Source organism: Triplophysa rosa, linkage group LG6, assembly GCF_024868665.1.
Source record: "Triplophysa rosa linkage group LG6, Trosa_1v2, whole genome shotgun sequence".
Lineage (NCBI taxonomy): Eukaryota > Metazoa > Chordata > Actinopteri > Cypriniformes > Nemacheilidae > Triplophysa > Triplophysa rosa.
Window position 1 is genome coordinate 13,436,052 of NC_079895.1, and position 20,814 is coordinate 13,456,865.

Here is a 20,814-nt window from a genome sequence, read left to right on the forward strand (position 1 = left end):
ACACAAACAAATATCTAAACATCCTTAAGGGTGCACTCAGCACATTTTTGTTGATTTTGCGCTGGCTAATGTGGCAAAGTGACATGGCGGAATAAATGTGGCATCCCAAAAAACCTAAAGTGTTTAGTAACAACGTCTGTATTAACTGCTAAATAAAAAAATGTAACTGTCCATATTGGCGATATGACTTAAGATAATTTCTTATGAACTTGCTTAAAAGGAATGTATGGACGTGTTTAGCGGACAAATATATCCTCTTAAACCAACATTTTCTTACTAAGTAAATTTATACTCTTTATAGGATCGGTTTAGATATTTTTTCCCAAAAGATGAGACAAAAATACATTATTAACTGATGACACACTACATGACTAATAATGCTTTCCTTATGTGTGTGTGTGTGTGTGTGTGTGTTCCTGTAACACATCATTAATTCTGTCTGCCCCACAGAACATTACCGTACAATAATAATTTAACAGGAAAAGCGAAACTTCAGGGAAGTTTTCCTAGGTTCATGAAAAGCATTAGACGAACTTTGCAATCTTCCTGTTATGACTAAAAGATGACAGACAAATAAAAAATTGTACAGCTGTGTGTGTTGAAAAAGAACTTTGAGAGAATAATATGTCAATCTATGCGTGTCCCTGCCTTTTCCTTTCACTTTTGTTGAATATTTGTATCATATCTATTTGTATTACCTCACACTCCTTGTTTTCTGCTTGATTTCCTGTTTCCAGTTTATCATGATTCTCAACCGTTAAGATCTCTCACTGCTTGATTAACTAACAAAACAAATCCCACATACATTTCTAAAGAAAATGTGAATACACTTGCTGGTGCCACAGTTCTGTATGTTCACCGCTACAGTAGTGCTTCAATAACAGCCTACATTGCTAATGAAAACAGTGTTAATATCAGGCCTTCTGCTGAAGAGACAGGACATTTGGCCAGAGACAGACAGAGTCAATGTGCAGCTGTCTGAATGTGCTTACTGCATACTGTGCTGTATACACTCCATACTGCTGCTAGTTAGTAAATATTCACAATATTAACAGTATACATACACAACATTTTACAAGTATATCTCACTTTATCATATTTGTCCAATTTTGTGAATGTGTTAGCGTGTATATTCACCTGATGTTCAAGCACGTAAGGGACTGTAGGCTAATGATGGTATCTGGAATGCTCTTGATGCAGTTGTGATACAGGTTCAGCATTTCCAGGGAGACCAGGTGACACACCTCTGACGGGATGTCAACCAAACGATTCTTCGACAGGTCTTAAAGAAAAAGACAGTTTAGTTAACACTAGTGTTCCAAACTGGTTTAAAGATATTAAGGAAATAGAGCAGCTTCACATTACACTTATTCATTCATTTTTTTAGTAATTTAGTTCACATTTTCATTTTTGAATCTCATTCATTCTAAATTTGTTGTTGTAGTTCCACCAACTCAACACAAGGAGGTGCAAGCTTGCACAACTGTAGATATCAATGGAAAGGAACCCTTAAAACCATGTGTGAATTGTGCATTAGGAGTTTCTGAGTGTGTGAAGAAGTGGAACCCAAGGTTAAACACTAAAAACTCTAAACACACACACACACACACACACACACACACACACACACACACACACACGCACAGCACACACACACACTCTTTCTCTCAGTTCAAAAGCCATAATAGGCAGTGCCAGAGAGCAGTATTTCACAGGCCTAGGCTGATGTCATTGTTTAAAGATGCCATTTAACAAGTATGTGTGTGTAAGTGTGATGTTTTAACCACAAGGTGATTTTCTCAGAGTAGTCTATATTTCACTGATGTTCCAGGCTATCATGTTCTTGTATTATAATATACACCAAAGCATTTGTACACATTCATTCACAACAAATTGTCATTTTTTAACAACTACTAATACGTTACTATATCACTAAAGCTGTGTGTGTATGTTTGATCTTTCTACGTAGTCCTTGTGCTTTATGTTTGCCCATATTTAATGATACTACAAATGACAGCTCTAGCAGTGACCAGAGCCTTTGAAAAACAGAGTTACGACACACTTTCAATACGATGAACTCAAAAATTCCAAACTGTCAGTCTGTTTGATTGGTTTAAGCGGGAGAGACAATGGAAGCAGCTGTATTTGCAACAAATTTCAGTAAATACCAACACAACAAGACATTCACATAAAAATGCACAAGTAATTTCTCAATACATAATTAATGATTGCAAGTAAATGCACCACAAAGAACGCTGAAAATGTACAAGACAAACAATTTCAGTCAGTAAGAGATTTTATTATATAATTTATATAGGGAGAGGGTAGATAACATTTAATGAGCAGTCTTTCTAGAAAATCATTCAACCACACATACAGATACAGAAAATACATTTTTATTCAGGAAAACAATATTTTGTTTCAAAAACATCCTTATAATAAAACAGCTTGTTTTATAGAAGTATATTTTATCAACTTAGGGATGCACTGAATGTTCGGCAACCAAAAATATAGGCCAAATAAGTGAAATGGCCGAATAAATATGTGTCTGCAGTTTTTGGAGCATTTTTAAAGGGGTCATATGACAGGGCTAAAACTAATATTATCGTTTGTTTTAGAGGGAATGCAATGTGTATACACGATTTAAGGTTCAAAAACGCTGTATTTTCCACATACCGTGAATGTTTGTATCTCCTCTTTGCCCCGCCTCTCTGAAACGCGCTGATTTTTTACAAAGCTCATCGCACTGAAAAGCGAAGTGTGCTATGATTGGCCAGTTAACCAGTGCATAGTGATTGGTCGAATACTGCAAGCGTTTCACGGAAATGTAACACCTCTTACCATATTCGGAACATCATGTTGTACTGACAGGTGATAAAATGTCATCGGTACTTCCTCATATCAATTCGAGCCCGATACGGAAAATGAAGATGATCAAGCCGATACATCAACTTTGCCAGCGCAACTTGAGCAGGATGTAAAGGATTGGTAAGGTTTTATAAAAAAAATATGATGTTAAATAGTTAAAAACTATAGCTAACTGTTTTACCTTTTATATACGAGGTTATAAAGACTATAAACAAACAACCATATACATCATACAGAGTTTGTGTGAGATAGAAACAAGCTCGCATTACAGCAGGGAATGGTATAAATAACCCGAGTGCTTTGGCCCTTCTTGAACAACCAGTGTTACGCCATGTCTCGTCGCGACTCAACAAAGACAATAAACCCAAAATAAATACTAAATATAAAAAGACATTATAAACATGACATTTTTTGCCTCTAGTGGGAACATTATTACTGATTATTAGGACTTATGTTGTCTTTTTTCACGTTGCGCGCGCGTCTGCATTTGCAGATCACAAACACACGACAAACTCAACTCGCGCTAGTCCGTAACAATGTCTTTTACAATAAAAATATACTTACAGGTTGCGAATCTGAAGGGCCAGTGAAGTTTTATGGTTGGAATGGCCCCACTTTTTAACCAAAGCTTTCGTGCACTGCTGGTCTTAATCTCTCTCCCAGGTTCATGAAGCAATCATCTGTGAAATGCGCTGCACAAACTTGAACATTCGGATTGTACTTTTCTGGAACAGTGTTGTAAATAAAATGTAACCATTCGTTTTTAGTTGTCTCATCTTTTGGCAGGGCAAACAGTCTTTTACCTCTCCGTGACATGGCTGTGGCGGTGACGATACAATGAGATTTACAAGTACGCCCACCTCACTTGCATTTAGATTTGGGCGGTCTTAAGTCAAATCATGTTACGAAGTGACGTACATTCATCGAGGCGTTTCAGGCAGGTCTGGGTTCGCATTCGCTTTTAGATAGAATGCATCTTTTGTTCCGACACTTTAATTTGAGCAATTTTACGTGTCTAATACATGCATGGGCAACTTATAACACACCAAAGACAAAGAAAACCACATTCAGCCATATGACCCCTTTAAGAGTCAGAGAAAGACACAACAGGAACTTGCCGCAGCGGAGTAAATTTCTGAATGAAAGCGTCTTTACCGGTCGGTACCTTGTGTACTTTATACTGGAGTGGGCGGTCTGACAGTAGTCTGACCACATCCTTTGACATCATATAGTGGTCGGTCGCGTGCACACAGTTCCCCATACTAAACAACTTTTCAAAGTATGTTCTGTGCATCCCGGCCACGAGTGCACCTTCTGAAAGAACAGTCAGCTTTTGTGGGCGGAGTTTGGAGGAGAGACATGAACTGAAATGGTTGTCAGTCAGAATTGCTTGCAAGGATGTTTTTTTTATCATTTTGTAGTATGGTCTATAATAATCCAACAGTTTTCGTTTATTCATATTTTTAGCTTATAATGTTGAATGAAACTTTTTAATGAAGTGTTTTGTTGTAGGGGTACAGAGTACAGTACATTCTTTCAGCAGTCAAGAGAGGGCTAATTTTTTTGTTTTAATTTAGCCTACTTGTTTTGATCAGTTTTATTTAAGTTGTATTGTATTAGGCATGTGCCGGTGTTCCGTAATACGGTACACCGCGGTAGTGAAAATGCACGGTAGTGTTATTGCGGGCATGTCAAATCACTGTGAAGAAAAATGTGCCTTATCTTTTCCTTTGACTGGATACAATAACACTCTTCCTGCGCATACTCATAATGGATTAAGCACAGACGTCCGAGTTCAACACATGCGCAATACAAATGAGTATGTGTGCTCTACCAGACCGTCAGAGGGCAGCGCTGAGTCGCGTCATTCACAGACCCACTGCAAATTAATGATTGAGGAAATGTTTTCGCCATTGCAAACAATCCGAGCAAACAGCAAGAAAACAAGAACAACATCCAAACAGTATGGAGAAGGATATTCTTCTTAGCTTAATTAGTGCACTTTTTCACGCATGCGCTGTTGTACGAGGCAGGTCGTGTGTGAATGACCGCGGACCCTTGTGATGACGAAAATTGCGTCATGCGGACGGCGCGCAAACACGGACGGACAGACCATACTTCGGCCTTAAGCGTCATACACGTAAATGTCAATAAACAGCCTCACGTCGAAAAGAATGGGGGAAGGCGGAGCGCTGCAATTCTCATATTTACGTGTTTCTGAATACCACATAGAAACAAATAGCCGAACTAAAGCGCCAAAATTGCATGGATTGCATTGCCATTTGCATTCTGACAAATTATCAATAAGCTGTACTTTCTATTTATTTCTTATTACTGGTTTATATTTGAAAAGGTTATTAAACTTGTTTATGACACTATAACACTGATATTGGCTTATGTTTTTGACCTGTTTTTGTAAATGCATTTCATCACCGTGATACTACCGTCTACCGTAATAAAAGCTTCATCAATTACCGCCAAATAAAAATGTACAAGCACAAGCCTATATTGTATTATATTGAAAAGCAAGACAAAATATAAAAAGCACATTTTTACCATTCAGTTTATGCAATAGTGAAAAAAATTGTCTAAATAAATAGAAGAAATACGAAAAGCCATGTTCGCAATTCAGCCAAGTGTTTCATGTTTATTCGGCTTTGACCAAGAATTTTCATTTCAGTGCATCCCTATTACCTGCGACTGTGTTTGGGAAACAGCGAAATGAATGGGATTCAATGCAATGTTTGGAACTAAAGACAAGAGCCCTCCATGACACAACTTACTTCCGCATTCCACTCTTCCAACGGACAGCTATGCGAGTGTCGCAACTCTGTTTTTCAACGGCTCTGGCAGTGACCTTAGACCATTGCCACTTTGCATTAGTGTTTCCATGACAACCATACACACAGCCCTATGAAAGACTGCGTGAGGGCTATTATTACAAAAAGATCTACACACACTATTTCTATGAATTAAAACAAGCCTGACAAAACTTTAAGAGATGGACACAAATAAATGCTGACAAAACACAAAGATATTACGCCTTTAGATTTCAAAGGTTTGCTTCTGGTAGTACAGTAATTCTATTTAAAGCAATGTCAGTTATCTTCACGTCAAAAAACTGGAGCAAACATGGCGGGTAACCTACAGTAAATGGGTCTTCTGTGTGCTTGAAGCAACCGTCATGCTCAAAGTGCCACCAGTCAATGCTTATTCATCTTCAGAGAATACGTTTACTGATGAGAAAATATTATTGGACAACTCATCAGGAGTGTTAAGTTTTATGTGCCATGTGACTGTCCCATGCAGTAAGCACAAAAAACAAACATTGCTGGTTTCAATCTTTTCTAAATCAGTCCCTTAGGTAGCAAAGTCATGTCTTCTACACACCTTTAATTTAGATATTAACCAGTTCAGAAAGCCCATTTCTATGACATATAAAAAACGAACTGTGGTCTTTTCCTGTCCAAGTGGGTGATTCTTAACCAGAATTAAAGTAACAATCAAAACAAAATATTTTTAAGGAATATTGCAGTGTTTATTATGATTTATATGTGCTTATTACACTGCGCTCTGAAGTAGTTGATTCTGACTGGCTAGGGTTTCAGTGTGATACAAGACTTTTATTAGAATGCAAGTTTAGTAGAAAAGTGAACAGATGTGTGATAATTTAATCATTTTAGCCCGCAGTTCAAATCTGCAGCCTGTGCAGATAAGCCTATTTCATCATACCAATGAAATATTACAAATGATACTTTAAAAACAGCAATGTATAATACAGTATTTGATAGTCTGGACATTTTACAGGTCCTCACTAGATATAGAGGCTCTTAAACTGGCAATATCATGTTTTCCTCTAACATGCTTTGCATCCGTTTCAGTGGTGTTTAGAGAAAAAAAATCATCAGCTTGATTTAAAACCAATGCAAGCCTAATGACCTCTGAAACCGACACACACACGGTTTAATGTCCCGTTCACACTGACTCACAATCATAGGTACAGCCAAGAAAGAGAGAGAGACATCAGACAAAACACAGACCAGGGAAACACTAGAAAAATGCCCACATGATGAGTTCCAGGATACTGCATGATAAAAAAACTCCTCTGATGTCTGATTTGTTTTTTAACAGGAACATCAAAACTCAACCAGTCAAATCCTCCCATTCTTCGTCATCCAGAAATATCTCTCTCTTCTTTTTTCCGCCTGCAGTAAGCTCAACTCAGTATGGGTCACCTTTGGCTTTCTGTTCTGCAGTTGGTGGGGAGGCTGTTTATTTCAATGTTAACAAACAAAGAGCATCAAAATGGCACAGATGGCATGGATTATCCAACTAACCCCTCACCAAGGCACACAGAGAACACACACACACACGAGCGTTTACTTGGCTGTATATTAAAACAAAAAAACAGTTCATGGTTTGTCTCCATTCAGATTTAGACTAACCCACACAATACTCCTTTTCCAAATGAGGACATCCCATCATTCCCATGTCCAATTTGGTCAAAAATAGGTTAAACCTGTAAATAACATCTGTACACTCTTTTAAAAAATATATATATGTTGGTTTTTTCTCTATATTTTTTCACTTTTTGTTTATAGTGCATTATTGTTTTTATTTCATTTCTCATTTTTTCTATCTTAATGTATATTTGCACTATGTTCGCACCATGTGTACACTTTCTTCTGCACTAAGCTCCTGTCACCAATTCCTTGTGTGTGTAAACATACTTGGTAATAAAGCTCCTTCTGATTCTGATTCGGAAATGTCCACCCCCAAGGCTCTGCAATATTCTGGCCCCTGGATATGACCAAAATCCCCACATCAATGTAAACCTACTGTATGGGACTTTGTCATGGTATCCTCACTGTATGGGGTTTTCAACTCTTAGCCTGTTTGCTGAGACATTTAAAATACCACAAATATGGAAAAAGCGGACACACCGTGAGTAATGCATTTGAGCTAACTACATCTTCTAAATATCTGATATCTTTATTTAATCTTCTTCCTCATTCTTTCACTCAAACAGTATTTCTCTGAAGTGGGAAACTGACGCTAAAGTCTATCATTATGGTCAACTGGGTGTGGCCTAATCCTGCGGCTTACATCTGCACTGTAAGCAGGAAAATAATCAGCTGAGTGTGTGTGAGAATTTATTTACTGTGTGTATTCAAACAAACGGTTCTGATTTCAACATGTACTGTACACATCAGTGCAAATGCATATACTAGTGGAGGGTTAGAGCTGGGTTTGTGTGTATGTGCTTTTCTGCCATTCAGCATTCCACTGTGTGCCCACTATCCCTGTAATGCCAAGCGTGTGAGTTCTTTGAGTTCTGTTGAATAATCAAACTGTTTCTCTCTGACAGCCAGTGGGACCCTGATTCATTTTCAGATCACTCGCTGAAATGTCTGATTTATACTACAGTACCAACCACAGGACTTCTGATATAATTAGCACATTTAGTCTTTCTGTATCTAGTGATCAAATCGTGGACTCCCCAATGACATATCTGGGTGTTCTGTTCTTAATAGGGATGCACCGAATGTTCGGCCACCGAAAATGTTCGGCTGAATATAATAAAAAACGCAAGTTCGGCCGAATATGTGAAGTGGCCGGATAAATTTTACCGAACATGACTCGTGATACGATCAAGCAGCAACCAGCGCAGAGAGAGAGAGAGAGAGAGAGAGAGAGAAACGTGCTTGTGTGTGTGTGGAGCATTTTAAAGTGTCAGAGAAAGACACAGCACGGGACTTGCCGCACGGAAGTAAATTTCCGAATGAAAGCGTCTTTACCGGTCGGTAACTTTACTTCAGACGGAAGCGGGCTGTCTGACAGTAGCCCCGCCGCTCACGACATACTTTGACATCATACAGTGGTCGCGTGCACACAGTTCCCTGTACTAAACAACTATGGAGTGAAAATTGTGCCTAAACTTAACAAACAAATCCAGCGTTTTGCAAACAAATGCAACCTTTCATGCAAAAGAAACTAAACTCTGAAACAAACAGAAAGCGTTTTACAAATACATAATGCAATTCGAGAGAAAATGCAAAGGTGTAACATATAAATGTACTGTGTTTAAGGCCCAATCCCAATTCTACCCCTTACACCTACACTTTCCCCTACCCCTCCGTTTGGCGCATTCACGTGAAGGGGTAGTGGTGTCTCAATTCTCTTTTGGTTGGAGGGCTAGGGGGAAGGGGAAGGGCCAGATAGCCCTTCAAACGAAGATTTTTCGGGACCTCACTTCAAACGAAGGGCTAAGAGAAATTTCCAACATGGCCGCTCACTCGAGCAAGCAGACCCATAAATGTAAGTAATTTTTGCCATTAATAAGGATTTTTATGACAATTTTTCCTTTTATGTATGTTACATTCAATCTTGTGTTTGTATTTACGGTGATGTTCTTTTAACGTTTGCAAAAAAATCGCTAAAGTTTGCTAGCGGACAGCACTGATTGCACGATACTAGAAAATATATTTTTATGTCATATACCCGGTGCATCGGCACATGTCCTCTGACGTGACGAGCTAGCAACGACGTATATGATGACGTATAACAGTGTAGTAGTGGTGTCCCATTTCTTAGCGGAAAATTTGTAGCCCTTCCCCTTGCCACTTTGTTTCAAGAGGCAAGGGGAAGGGGCGAGGGATAGGCGAAGGGGTAGAAAATAGAATTGGGATTGGGCCTAAGTCTCACCTTTTTATGAGATTCTCTCAGCTTGATTTTCTCACAAATGTGATCGTGCAGATTTTCTCACAAATGACTGAATCAACTACCACGACGATTTATTTGCTTTTTCATCTTTTATAGCCTAGAAAACTCTCTTTAATGCCATAGTATTTAGACATGTTAAATACTTTTTATGAGTTGCTATGGATAAAAATCAAACATATGTATCAATGCAACTTTCATGCAGAAAAGTCACTAAAAACTGAGTCGCATCTCAAAAAGAGCGCAAAATACTATACTGAAATCTTACTAAAAAATTGACATAAACCAGGCCCGGTTCCTGCCAGGTGCAGAAGGGTGGACTAGCAGATATCCTGGGTGGGCATATACCCCAACCACACAGACAGTATAGCTGCAGACAAAATTAAGTGTCCATTTAAAAAGTATTTTCCTTTTTTTCTGATAAAAATGTGTTTTGGTAAAATTATCATTTTTGTTTATTTCTGTGAACTTCTGACAACATTTCTCCCAAATTTCATATAGTTTCTTTTTATTTATTTGGAGAAAATGAACTGGAGAAACAGATGATCTGTATTTTTAAAACAGAAACACAGCAAAAAACAAGTTCATATTTAGTTTTAAGCAACACAAAACTAATGTTTGTATACGTTAGAAAAAGTAAAAAAAATGTTTTATGAAATAAGCCAGATTTTTAAAAATTAGTTTATTATCATGCTCTCATGAATTTGTTGGAATTCAACAAACACTGCAGTATATGACTGCAATACATGCAGGCTTCAAATGTTTTATGATTTTATAAATATAAAAAACAGGCATTCATTACAGAAGACTGCGAGTTGAAAACAAAAAAATATATATTGTTGATTATTGCCTCTTATATAGTAATTGTGTATAAATTATATAGTAATTTTGTTGATGTTTTACACCTTAAATAAAGCGGTTATGTAAACTGGACATAAGAGACATTCTAAGAACGAAGAACATTCCCCATCACTGAACGATCACTGATTTCTGTTTAATTTCTTTTAATGAATTGAATGAATTAATCTTATTGCACTGCACAATGAACTTTACATCGTGTCTGCTGTTTTTTATGTGGTATCGTGAGTGCGCATCGCGCCTAAACTAAACTATTTTGCATTTTGTTTCGCTACCACCTGCAGTGTGAATTGGGGTGTTTGAGATGTAGAGAGACAGATTTATTTCTGAAGCGGGAGCTTCGGAAGATGGAGCTTTCAGTCATTACTGAAAGTAGGTAAAAATCTATCCTATATATTGCAAGCAAATTATAGCTGTTTATTAACAGCACAAAATAAGACTGCAAAAACGGATAAATTAATCTGATTTTACTGCACAATTAATTTTACATGCTTAATTTTACATACAGTATGTGCAGTGCGTCTAAAATTCCTTTTGCTTCCAGTATTTTGCTTCCACCTGTAGCATGTAGCATGCTTCAACTAAAGCCAGAGCAGTGAAGTGAAGAGTGACGTTGCTTTCAGCCAATAGAAAATACAACAATTTTGTGTTATTTTTTGATTCTCATTGGGTGGGCAAGACAGACGTTTAGGTGGGTTCAGCCTGCCCCTGCCCATGCCCATGCCTAGAGCCGGCCCTGATATAAACACAAAATTATGTCAAAATTCCCTTATAAGAAAGTATCCTTGTAAAAGTAGTGTGTTTTGTGAACGTAAACAGTTGGAAAACAAGAATGAGAGAATGAGATGGGGTGGAAGGGGTGACAACATTGCAAATGCATCCAGTTTGTTGTACGTTATTTGTATATTAAAACCAATGCATAATTCATTATTTATTATTAAGAACAGCAACTGATTATTATTAACAGTTTCAATAAATTTCATGAGACTAACTGAATGAAACTTGATGAATGAAATTAATTCAGTTTCTGGCACTGGCAAGGGTGGCACGCAAGGTAGTATTCATGGCTTCTTCCTATAGAAACTAGTGTCAAATTCCCAATAACACCACCTGCTGTTTTGTAAGAGGAAGTTGCACATGCATTTGTGAGTAAATCTGCACGATCCCATTTGTGAGAAAATCTGGACGTCACATTTGTGAGAAAATCAAGCTGAGAGAATCTCATAAAAAGGTGAGACTTAAACACAGTACATTTATTTATATGTTACACCTTTGCATTTTCTCTCGTAGTATTTGTAAAACGCTTTCTGTTTGTTTCAGAGTTTAGTTTCTTTTGCAAAAAAGGTTGCGTTTGTTTGAAAAACGCTGGATTTGTTTGTTAAGTTTTGGCACAATTTTTGGTCCATAAACAACAAAGTATGTTCTGTGCACCTTCTGAGAGAACTGTCAGCTTTTGTGGGCGGAGTTTGGAGGAGAGACGTGAACTGAAATGGTTGTCAGTCAGCATCAGTCGGAATTGCTTGCATTGGATGTTTTTTTTTCTCAAATCATTTTGCAATGTAGCCTATAATAATCCAACAGTTTTAGTTTATTTGTATTTTTAGCTTATAGCCTAATGTGGAATGACACTTTTTAATGAAGTGTTTTGTTGTAGGGGTACAGAGTAACTTACATTACATTCTTTTAGCAGTCAGTTACAGGCCTAATTAATATAGGCTATTCATGAAGGGAGAGGGCTCAATTTTTTGTTTGAATTTACTTTGTTTTGCTCAATTTTATATTAAGTTGTATTGTATTTTATTGAAAAGCAAGACAAATTATAAAAAGCACATTTTGACTATTCCGTTTGTGCAATAGTGAAAAAATGGCTTAATAAATAGAAGAAATGCAAAAAAAACATGTTCGGTGTTCGGTATTAAGTGTTTCACATCATGTTCGGCTTTGGCCAAGAATTTTCGTTTCGGTGCATCCCTAGTTCTTAAAGTGACAGTTCACCCAAAAATGAAAATCCTGTCATCATTTACTCACCCTTTTGTAATTTCAAACCTGTCTGACTTTCTTTCTTTAGCAGAAGATGTTTTGAAGAATGTTGCTAACCGGCACCCGTTCACTTGCATTTGTTTTGTGTCCATCTATTCTAGTTGATTTAGTTTTAGTCATAGTCTTTTGACAAAAATGCTATTTAGTTTTCGTCAAATTTTTGTCATTCCTATTGTTTTAGTTTAGTTATATTAAAAACATTTTAGTCGACTAAATCTACATTATATTTAATCTACTAAAATCTACCTGGTTTAATTTATTAACTTAACCTAATAAAATTTTCCATACACATACTTTAGTGTTTAGCTTAATTTAGTTTACCTTACAATTAAATTAAACCAGGTCAGACTCGTTACCTTTATTTTTCGGAAAAGTTCTGGATATGCATTGTTACAACACAGAGGAATAGACCAGCGACATGTACCAGTTCGTTCAATCTTATTTTGACTCGTTCTGTGAAGGGTGTATTCATTCTACATTTAACCAATGAAATGCTCCGACACCGCTCACACTCAAACGCTATTGGCTTGTGCCTCTTTGAAGAAAAGATCTGCACTGTCTATACTCGAGTAGTGAGACTAAGTGTATGAGAATATTTTAAAAAAGGCATATTACATAAACTGTATTACGTTTCTTCAATCGCGCAAGCATGTTACTGAAAATTTAAAAGGCAGCTCACAGAGAATGTGTTAATCCCATAACACTGTGGCACTTTCCATTGTTTTACATATAAAAAATTATATTTATACCAAACAAATTTATGTGGAATTTGTAATTTCATATCTTGTTTATTGTATTAAAGTTGTACAAAACTGAGAAAGCATCACAGAAGTAAACATTCTGGAAAGCATAAATTGCTTCGTGTGTGTGTTTGTTTTTTGTTAGCTGTCTATCTTCTTCAGAGCCGTTGCGAGGACAGCATAGTCCGAGTTAGTTTAGTGACGGAGTGATACAAACAGTCAGTGAAGCGGTTCCCGTGGCTATAATGGTGGAATAGCACATGGCACTTAGCCAATCAGATTCGAGAACCAGAAAGAACTGTTGTATAAAAACAATTCAATAAAAACATACTGATGCAAACAAGTACACTATATCATCTTTATCAATACACACTTCGGTCCAGTTGCAAAAAAAACTTAAGTTAAGAAAACCCTTCATTCTAATTGTGACAGTTTTGTTACTAAGGGTTTTCTTACCGTAAGTGGTTTCTTGCAAACGGCTGTTGGACTGTTTTTCTGGTGTCTGGGTGGAGCTCTGATAATATGGGTGTATATGTAGGGCAGATGAATCTGGGTAACATCACAGTCTCAAGGACACAAACAGCTGGCAGTTGTACACACTACTTCACTCTAAAGTAGATCAAAGACAACGTTTCTCATTTAGCAGGCAAACACTACACAGATCTTACAGAGGTTGCAAACAAGAAAATTTAAAGGGGTAGTTCACTTCAAAATTTGCCCCCATTGACTTTTCCATAGTAGGAATAGACATAATACTATGGAAAGTGAACGGGTGAATTTTTAAGTGAACTACTCTAAAGAGAGTTTAATGTACATTCTGATCCATTAAGCTATACTTTATAACATCATGTTGACCCATGACCAGATGTCCATGTATTTATTTTAATATCTTTTGAAATATATAAGAGCACAAAACACACAGGTTTGTTCTGGAAGACAGAGGCAGGATGTTGTCTCCTCCCTGGCTCATTGTATGATAACACGTGCAGAGAAGCCCATTTCCTCCTGGAGAAACATGGGAAACACACATACATGTACACACCCCTTCCCTAACACATGAAAACCTGTCTTGGTAGCACTCATCTAAAATCTCACAATGCTTTGGCTAATTCAATTTAATGATCTTAATGTTTATTGCTTTAAAGGACTCATTAAATGAGCACTTTCAACAAGTTTATATGATTTATTAGGGTCTTCATGAAATGTCTGGAACATATTTTGCTTAAAAACACACAATGGCTGTGTAAACAAAACCCTTTTTGCCTCATCAAAAACAGCTATGCTCACAGCAACACGTTTTGGTGCATGTCTCTTTAAACGATAATGAGTTACAGCGCACCTCACCCCCCTTCTGTCCGGCGTGTCAACACAACACACGTGTAGTACTGCCATGGCAATGGTTTAGCTAAATTATGTTTCCTGAACTCCTCTGAGGTTAGTTTCGTTTTAAACGTCTCAAATCATTCGTCTGGAGACTCAAAAATCCGTCACAGCAAACAGCGCTCACGTTGTGCGTGTATGCTTGCCTAAAATCCACAGAATGCACACCTGCAGATCTCAGCGGAATTACGTGGATTTTAGCGCTTGTCGTTGACAAGTTATACTGTACACACACAACATGAGAGCATAACTAGTATGCTGTGACAGATTTTTCAGCCTAAGGACGAATGATTTGAGACGTTTAAAACGAAGCTAACCACAGTGTTTGCCCCTGTTGATTAGCAAAACAAACAGCTTGCCGCAGTTGAACATATTAACGCACATAATGTATTAACATACATACAGCTAAACTCCAAGTGCCCATTTGCCAAATAACATATAAATATAGAGTAAGTTTAACACTGGCTTTGAATGTTCTATTTAGCCCGTGACTGACTTAGCTCCCTTCGCTATCATATGCTAACATTATCCTACTATATATAAGGTACATGTACGTCAAATCAGACTGTTGATAAATATTACTTACATCGGCAGCTTTGTCTCGTTCAGTTGGTCTCGATCCCACTTGAGGAACAACTTTGAAGCTAATCCTGCTTGTACTGTCCCAGGTTGAAAAAGCACTCCGGCTTGAAGTGATTCACGCAAACAAGCAGGTTTTTACTTATAGTTTCTGAGGGATTTCCACTAAAAATAAAACAAATCCACTCCTGTCTCTTCCGAGATTAGGACTCTGTGCAGCGACTACATTGCATGTTGTCCACGAACTTTAGCCATGGCGTCACGTACACCGCTGTAGCTTGTGAAAACAACAATGGCAGCAGCACCGTGGGTGGAATTTTGTAGATTAAGGGGCGGTAATATTATAATAAGAGCTGCGTCTACGTCACATCAGGAGCGAAATCTAAACGGCTCGATTTCTCACATGCTTGCAGAGAAAGGCTTACCAAAGCAAAGTTACTGGGATCTTGTTTTTCACGTTTTCTGGGTTGCTAGATGCACCAGGGACCAGATTATAGCACTTAAACACAGAAAATGTTTGACTTTCATACAATGGGTCCTTTAAAATGCTTTTCAACAAAGTGGCAACTACACAGCCTAAATTACTGTCACATTTATTCAAGCCGATAGACAAGGATACAAGCATGTCAGTAAAGCCACAAAGCATCAATCAGAGCTGAGAGCTGACCTTGCTAATATTAATTGTATGAATTATTAATATTAAGTGCAGCAACCTGTTAATAAAAACTACATTTCAATGTATATGTCCACTGTTTCTTGTTTACGTCTACCATTTATTTAAATAGAAATGTCCTTAATAAGCTCTGTTATAATGAATTTATGTTAATAATAATTACCCAGCCAACTAAACCAACTGAATGATTTTTCCATTTCATTCTCTCCACAATATTGCAGATAACAAGTCAGCAGCTATTTTTCATATTTATCCGTTACAAGCCCCATCACAGAATGTCTTAAACAAACTCATGTCTGGTGTAGATATTTACATTTACATTTAGTCATTTAGCAGACACTTTTATCCAAAGCGACTTACAGGGAGTTCAGGGAGCAATAAGCGATATGTCATACAGGAGCAATAATACAATAGGTGCTAATACAAAGTTATTAGTTTCAACAAAAGCTAGACCACTACATGTTGAGAGAAAGAAAGAGGGTTAGTTTTTTTTTTCATTTGTCTGTCAAGTATTCACAGAAGAGATGGGTTTTAAGTAGTTTTTTGAATGTTGTGAGAGATGTGGTTAAGCCGATAGACTGTATAAAGATATACTGTAAATATAAAGCCATAAAGTTAATGTGCATGCAAATTAAATGTGTTCGGTTAGATCGAGATGGTCCTCACTCCAGAACACAAGATCCAGGGGGCGAGGTTGGATCCAGATCCAGCTCCTCCCACTTTATATACTTAGCTGCAATTTGGATAGTAAGTTGCAACTCGTGGTTGCCAACCTTTGCTCTTATCAATGTCAGGGCTCCAGACTGCGACCAAATGGTCGCATTTTGCGACTAGTTTTTGAAAGTTTGTGCGAGCGTTTTTTACAAGTACTCGCGCATGTGCGACCAGCCAATTTGGATTTTTTCTAGTTGTTATATCTCATGTGAAAAGACAAGTAGATCACAAGTCCACCAGTGTAGTGAGAAGGGGAGAGTCCGGAGCAGCGCTGCGGAGCTTTCTCTTCTGTTTCTTTGCAGTAACCTTCTTTCTGACAATGTTTTTTTTTCAGTTGTCAGAATTGTAACCAGCTGGTTTAAGGACTTACATAATTACATAATAAATACATAATTATCACACACAGTACACCAACATACAGTATATTATGTAAACAAAAACTTTTATTCTGCAAACGATTAGTCGCGATTAATCGTTATGCAGCCTTATATGTGAAACTCCAGCATAACCCAAAGAAACATGGTGTAGGTTATAGAGAGCCATACAATGATGTGGAGCCAAAACCCTTCAGGACAGAGATGCCCTAAATTAAGTCTCTCTCTCTCACACACACACACACATACACACACAAAATCCCTTTATAGAAATCCAAACCGTCTCTGAGCTGAAATAATAATGTAGCTTCCACTGATATAATTCTAAAGGAGTCTAAATGCAGGCATTACTGACACATTAAACATTAAAAAAAATTATGGATGGAGTAACAAACCACTTCAAATTCTTTTACGTAAAAGTGTTAAAGGTCCAGTGTATGAAATTTAGCGACATCTAGCATTGCGAATCGCAATGAAGGGCTCACGCCACCCCTCCCCCCTCTCTTTCGAAAGCACTTAAGTTGCATTTCTATCAATAGACCCTCCAAAAAATTTCACACAGAACCTTTAACGTAATGAAACTGCAGGTCTGTTTTTGCATTGTTTCCTCTCTCAAGTCCTTTGTTTTCATTTTTATCAATAAGTGTATTGGACTTGTAAATGGTTCGAGGGATGTTGCCACGGTGTGTTAGCAAACATTCTCAAAGGTGTTGGTGTAATGCATCTTTAATGCATGATGTTTGTTTATCCAAAATGGTGTTGCCTAGAGATAAGAAGAACTCCTACACATACCCGGTATTTGGGTACGTTAAATTGTGTGTGGAACTGTTTTATAATTCTCTTAACTAAGCCTTAAACACCCCTGCATCCACCCACCTGAGCATTCCGCACAAGAGTACCACAGAGAAAGAAAAAGATTATTTGGTTTGGAGTTAAAGACCATCTCTCACCACTGTATATTTTGATCCCATTAGCAGCTGTAACATTGAAATGAAACCCTGACCGTATACGACAAAACACATGACAGAGTGTTTGTCAGAGAGGGGATTTATGCTTGCACACCCGCACTGAAAAAGCTGTCATGTGGAAGAGAGTTTGTGTTGCTGTGTTTGAGTGGGATTTTTTACTCTTCTATATGTGTCCCCCAATTTAAAGACTGGAAACCTAAATACGTGGCATGTGTAATAAAGCTTCTGTGTGCGCCTGAGCTTATGTGCTATTAAACGTACATGCGTGGGTTGGCTGCAGATAGCAGTAGGAAGTGAGAATGTCTCCACTTTTAAAGCAAATTCAGAAGAGCATCTCTTATTTGTTATAAGAGGGTTGAGGCACGGGTCATATGCAGTGCATGACACGTGGGTGTACACACGGGGGTGTGAGTGTTTATGGTCGGTCATCCATTACATAATTGAGTACATAAAAATGCATTCAACACCTCTCTCTCAGGATTCAGAATAATCACTGGATCACACACATCGCTTCACAAACTGTGCAGCGGAGCATTGCTTTAAAAGCTAGAGGCAACAAAAACAGACCGAACTGCATGACATCATGAGGGTGAGGGCGACAGAGCTACCTTACTTAACTGCACACTGTAACCCAATGGAAATCATAAGACCAATCCATTTACTTGTGTGATCTGCAATCTATGTCCAACAGGTTATATGCTGTAGACACCTGATGATTGACAGGACAAACAATCAGGCTCCTCCCAAACTTATATTAATGTGTACATGCATTCACTTTCAATTGTGTTTAGTTGTGGAATTTTATAGACACTCTTCTCAATACGATGACCTTTTTCACAAAACTCCCTAAGTTTCAGTACAGTTCTGCAGCATACCACACGTTTCTGCTTTCTCCTGTTAACTTATTTTTTTGTATACAGTGTCTGTGCATGGTCAAGACCAGCAGGTCGTGATGCATTCTTTATCCAGAGAACGGATGACCTTATCATAAATATAACAAAAAGGGGGGTTTTATAAGCAATGGAAAACACCCAGCACCTGTGAAACGCTGCGAGACCTTCTTCCCACGAGATGGTAAAGAGGGAGTGAGAATCAGTGAGAGAATGCGTGTTTGTAAGGCCAACATGTCCCAACTTGAATTATCTTGAATCAGAAGGAAAGTAGAAGGAAAACATTAACAACTGCTAAGAAATCTTGGCATACTGTGCAGAAACGAGAGCAAAATTCAGTTCAGCACAGAACACCTGAACTAGCCTGTTACTAAAGCTAACACTTATGGGAAATTGTTTGTGTACCTTTAAGAGTAAGACAGTTGTATAAAAGGGTGTTACTATTAAGTCATAAAATGTGAGAGAGAGAGAGAGAGAGAGAGAGGAGGAGGAGGAGAGAGAAGAGAGAGAGAGAGAGAGAGAAAAAGAAGAGAAGAGGAAAAGAGAGAGAGAGAGAGAGAGAGAGAGAGAGAGAGAGAGGGAGGGAGGGAGGGAGGGAGGGAGGGAGGTTGGCTTCTGTAGAAGTATCTCTTCTCATGTTTGATCACTTGCTTTGTACGTGCCAAATAAACGTCATAACGGACGTAATACCCAACTTACTGCGTTAAAGTACACCACGAAGAACAGGTTTTAAGAACGACAGGAATTTGCCATTTCCACGGTCTGCCCTTTCCTGTTTCCTATTTTAGCTGTTCTCCTGTCCTGCTCCGAGCTGAAGGGAGTGCGAAGGAATTCACGGGGAACGGAAGCACATCTCCCGCTTAGCGTTTCCCGCCGAACCTCATTATGATGACATACTGATACTACGTCATCATAACAGATTTTAATGTATTCGTTTTATTTGGGTCGCTTTGACAAGATAATGTGTTTTTCACGAGTGTCTTAAATGACAGTTAATAGGCTCTAGTCTAGTTAATCATTCACGCAGTGCAAAGAGTAAACAACTAATGTGTGTGGATCTCACGACCACGAGCCTTTTGATACTGCAACTGTTTCACTAGAAATACATTTTAATTTCCTCACCTCACATGTGGAACTGAAATCTCTCGCCTGTCATATGGGATTCCCAGAAACCGTAGTGTGTAGACAAAGTGGTCTTAAATTGACAGTCCCGATAACATCCTCTGGTTCTGTACCATACTGTATATGCTCAAGCCAAAGTGATGCAGGGTGTATGTGCATCTCTTCATCTGTCCCGTATACAGCATCTGCTCTACAACAGTGTTTTCTACACATTTACGCTAGCGTTTAAAATAATCAATATACAGTATCTACACGTTGTCAAAATACACACGTTCTGAGCAACACTCCACTGGGATCCCTAGTTTACAGCTAACGCTATTCTGAGCATGTGAGCTCAAAACGCACACAAATAAAGCATCACTCATTGTTAACTTACCTGCTTCAACGGTATCCGTCAGGTCGTAGTTTGATGCTGTCCGTGGGAATTCTTTCAGTTTTCTTGTGCTGAGGTTCATAAATCCGGAGTTGGCCGCATCCTCCAGAGCTCTCTCCAAGCCCCGGTTGAGAGGCAGGTTCGTATTTGAGCCCAGTCCGCTCAGGTTCGCCTGTAATGCGACAGAAGGCAGCTGGGAGTGGGGACGGAGCTCCGGTCCCAGCGTCGCCATATTCGCCCCTACGGAAAATGTACAAATCGAAAGGTTTTGTGGTGGTTATATCCCAGAGAAAATGTGCTGGTGTCGCGGTGTGTAAATTTCCTCTTAGTGCGCTATCTCTCTGTCCGCAACGCGTCTGCGCAGTTTGTTTATGGACCCGAGCTCGTGCCAATAAAATGTGTGCTGGCTTTTACAACAGCGCCATCTGCTGCACGTTTTTAAAACAGCGACGGTTACTGCTGCGTGAAGTTTCGACCGTGAATTGAGGAGCCTTAAAGGGATACTTCACTCAAAA

General features: G+C 38.3%; 1 protein-coding gene across 7 annotated transcripts in view; it reads right to left on the bottom strand.

Moving 5' to 3' along the window:
* The window catches only part of lrch1 (leucine-rich repeats and calponin homology (CH) domain containing 1), a 57,084-nt gene extending 36,423 nt beyond the window's left edge, over positions 1-20,661 (bottom strand). For 6 of the 7 annotated variants that reach the window (XM_057335316.1, XM_057335317.1, XM_057335315.1 and 3 more), the window contains exons 1-2: positions 20,303-20,660; positions 1,138-1,282 (exon numbers count right to left, since the gene is read on the bottom strand). In XM_057335316.1, the coding sequence (XP_057191299.1) occupies positions 1,138-1,282; positions 20,303-20,531 (374 nt within the window). In that variant the 5' untranslated portion in view covers positions 20,532-20,660. Of the gene's footprint in view, positions 1-1,137; positions 1,283-20,302 lie in introns of all 7 variants that reach the window. The other variant, XM_057335313.1, reaches the window with a different exon arrangement.
* Between the last annotated feature and the right edge of the window lie 153 nt (positions 20,662-20,814).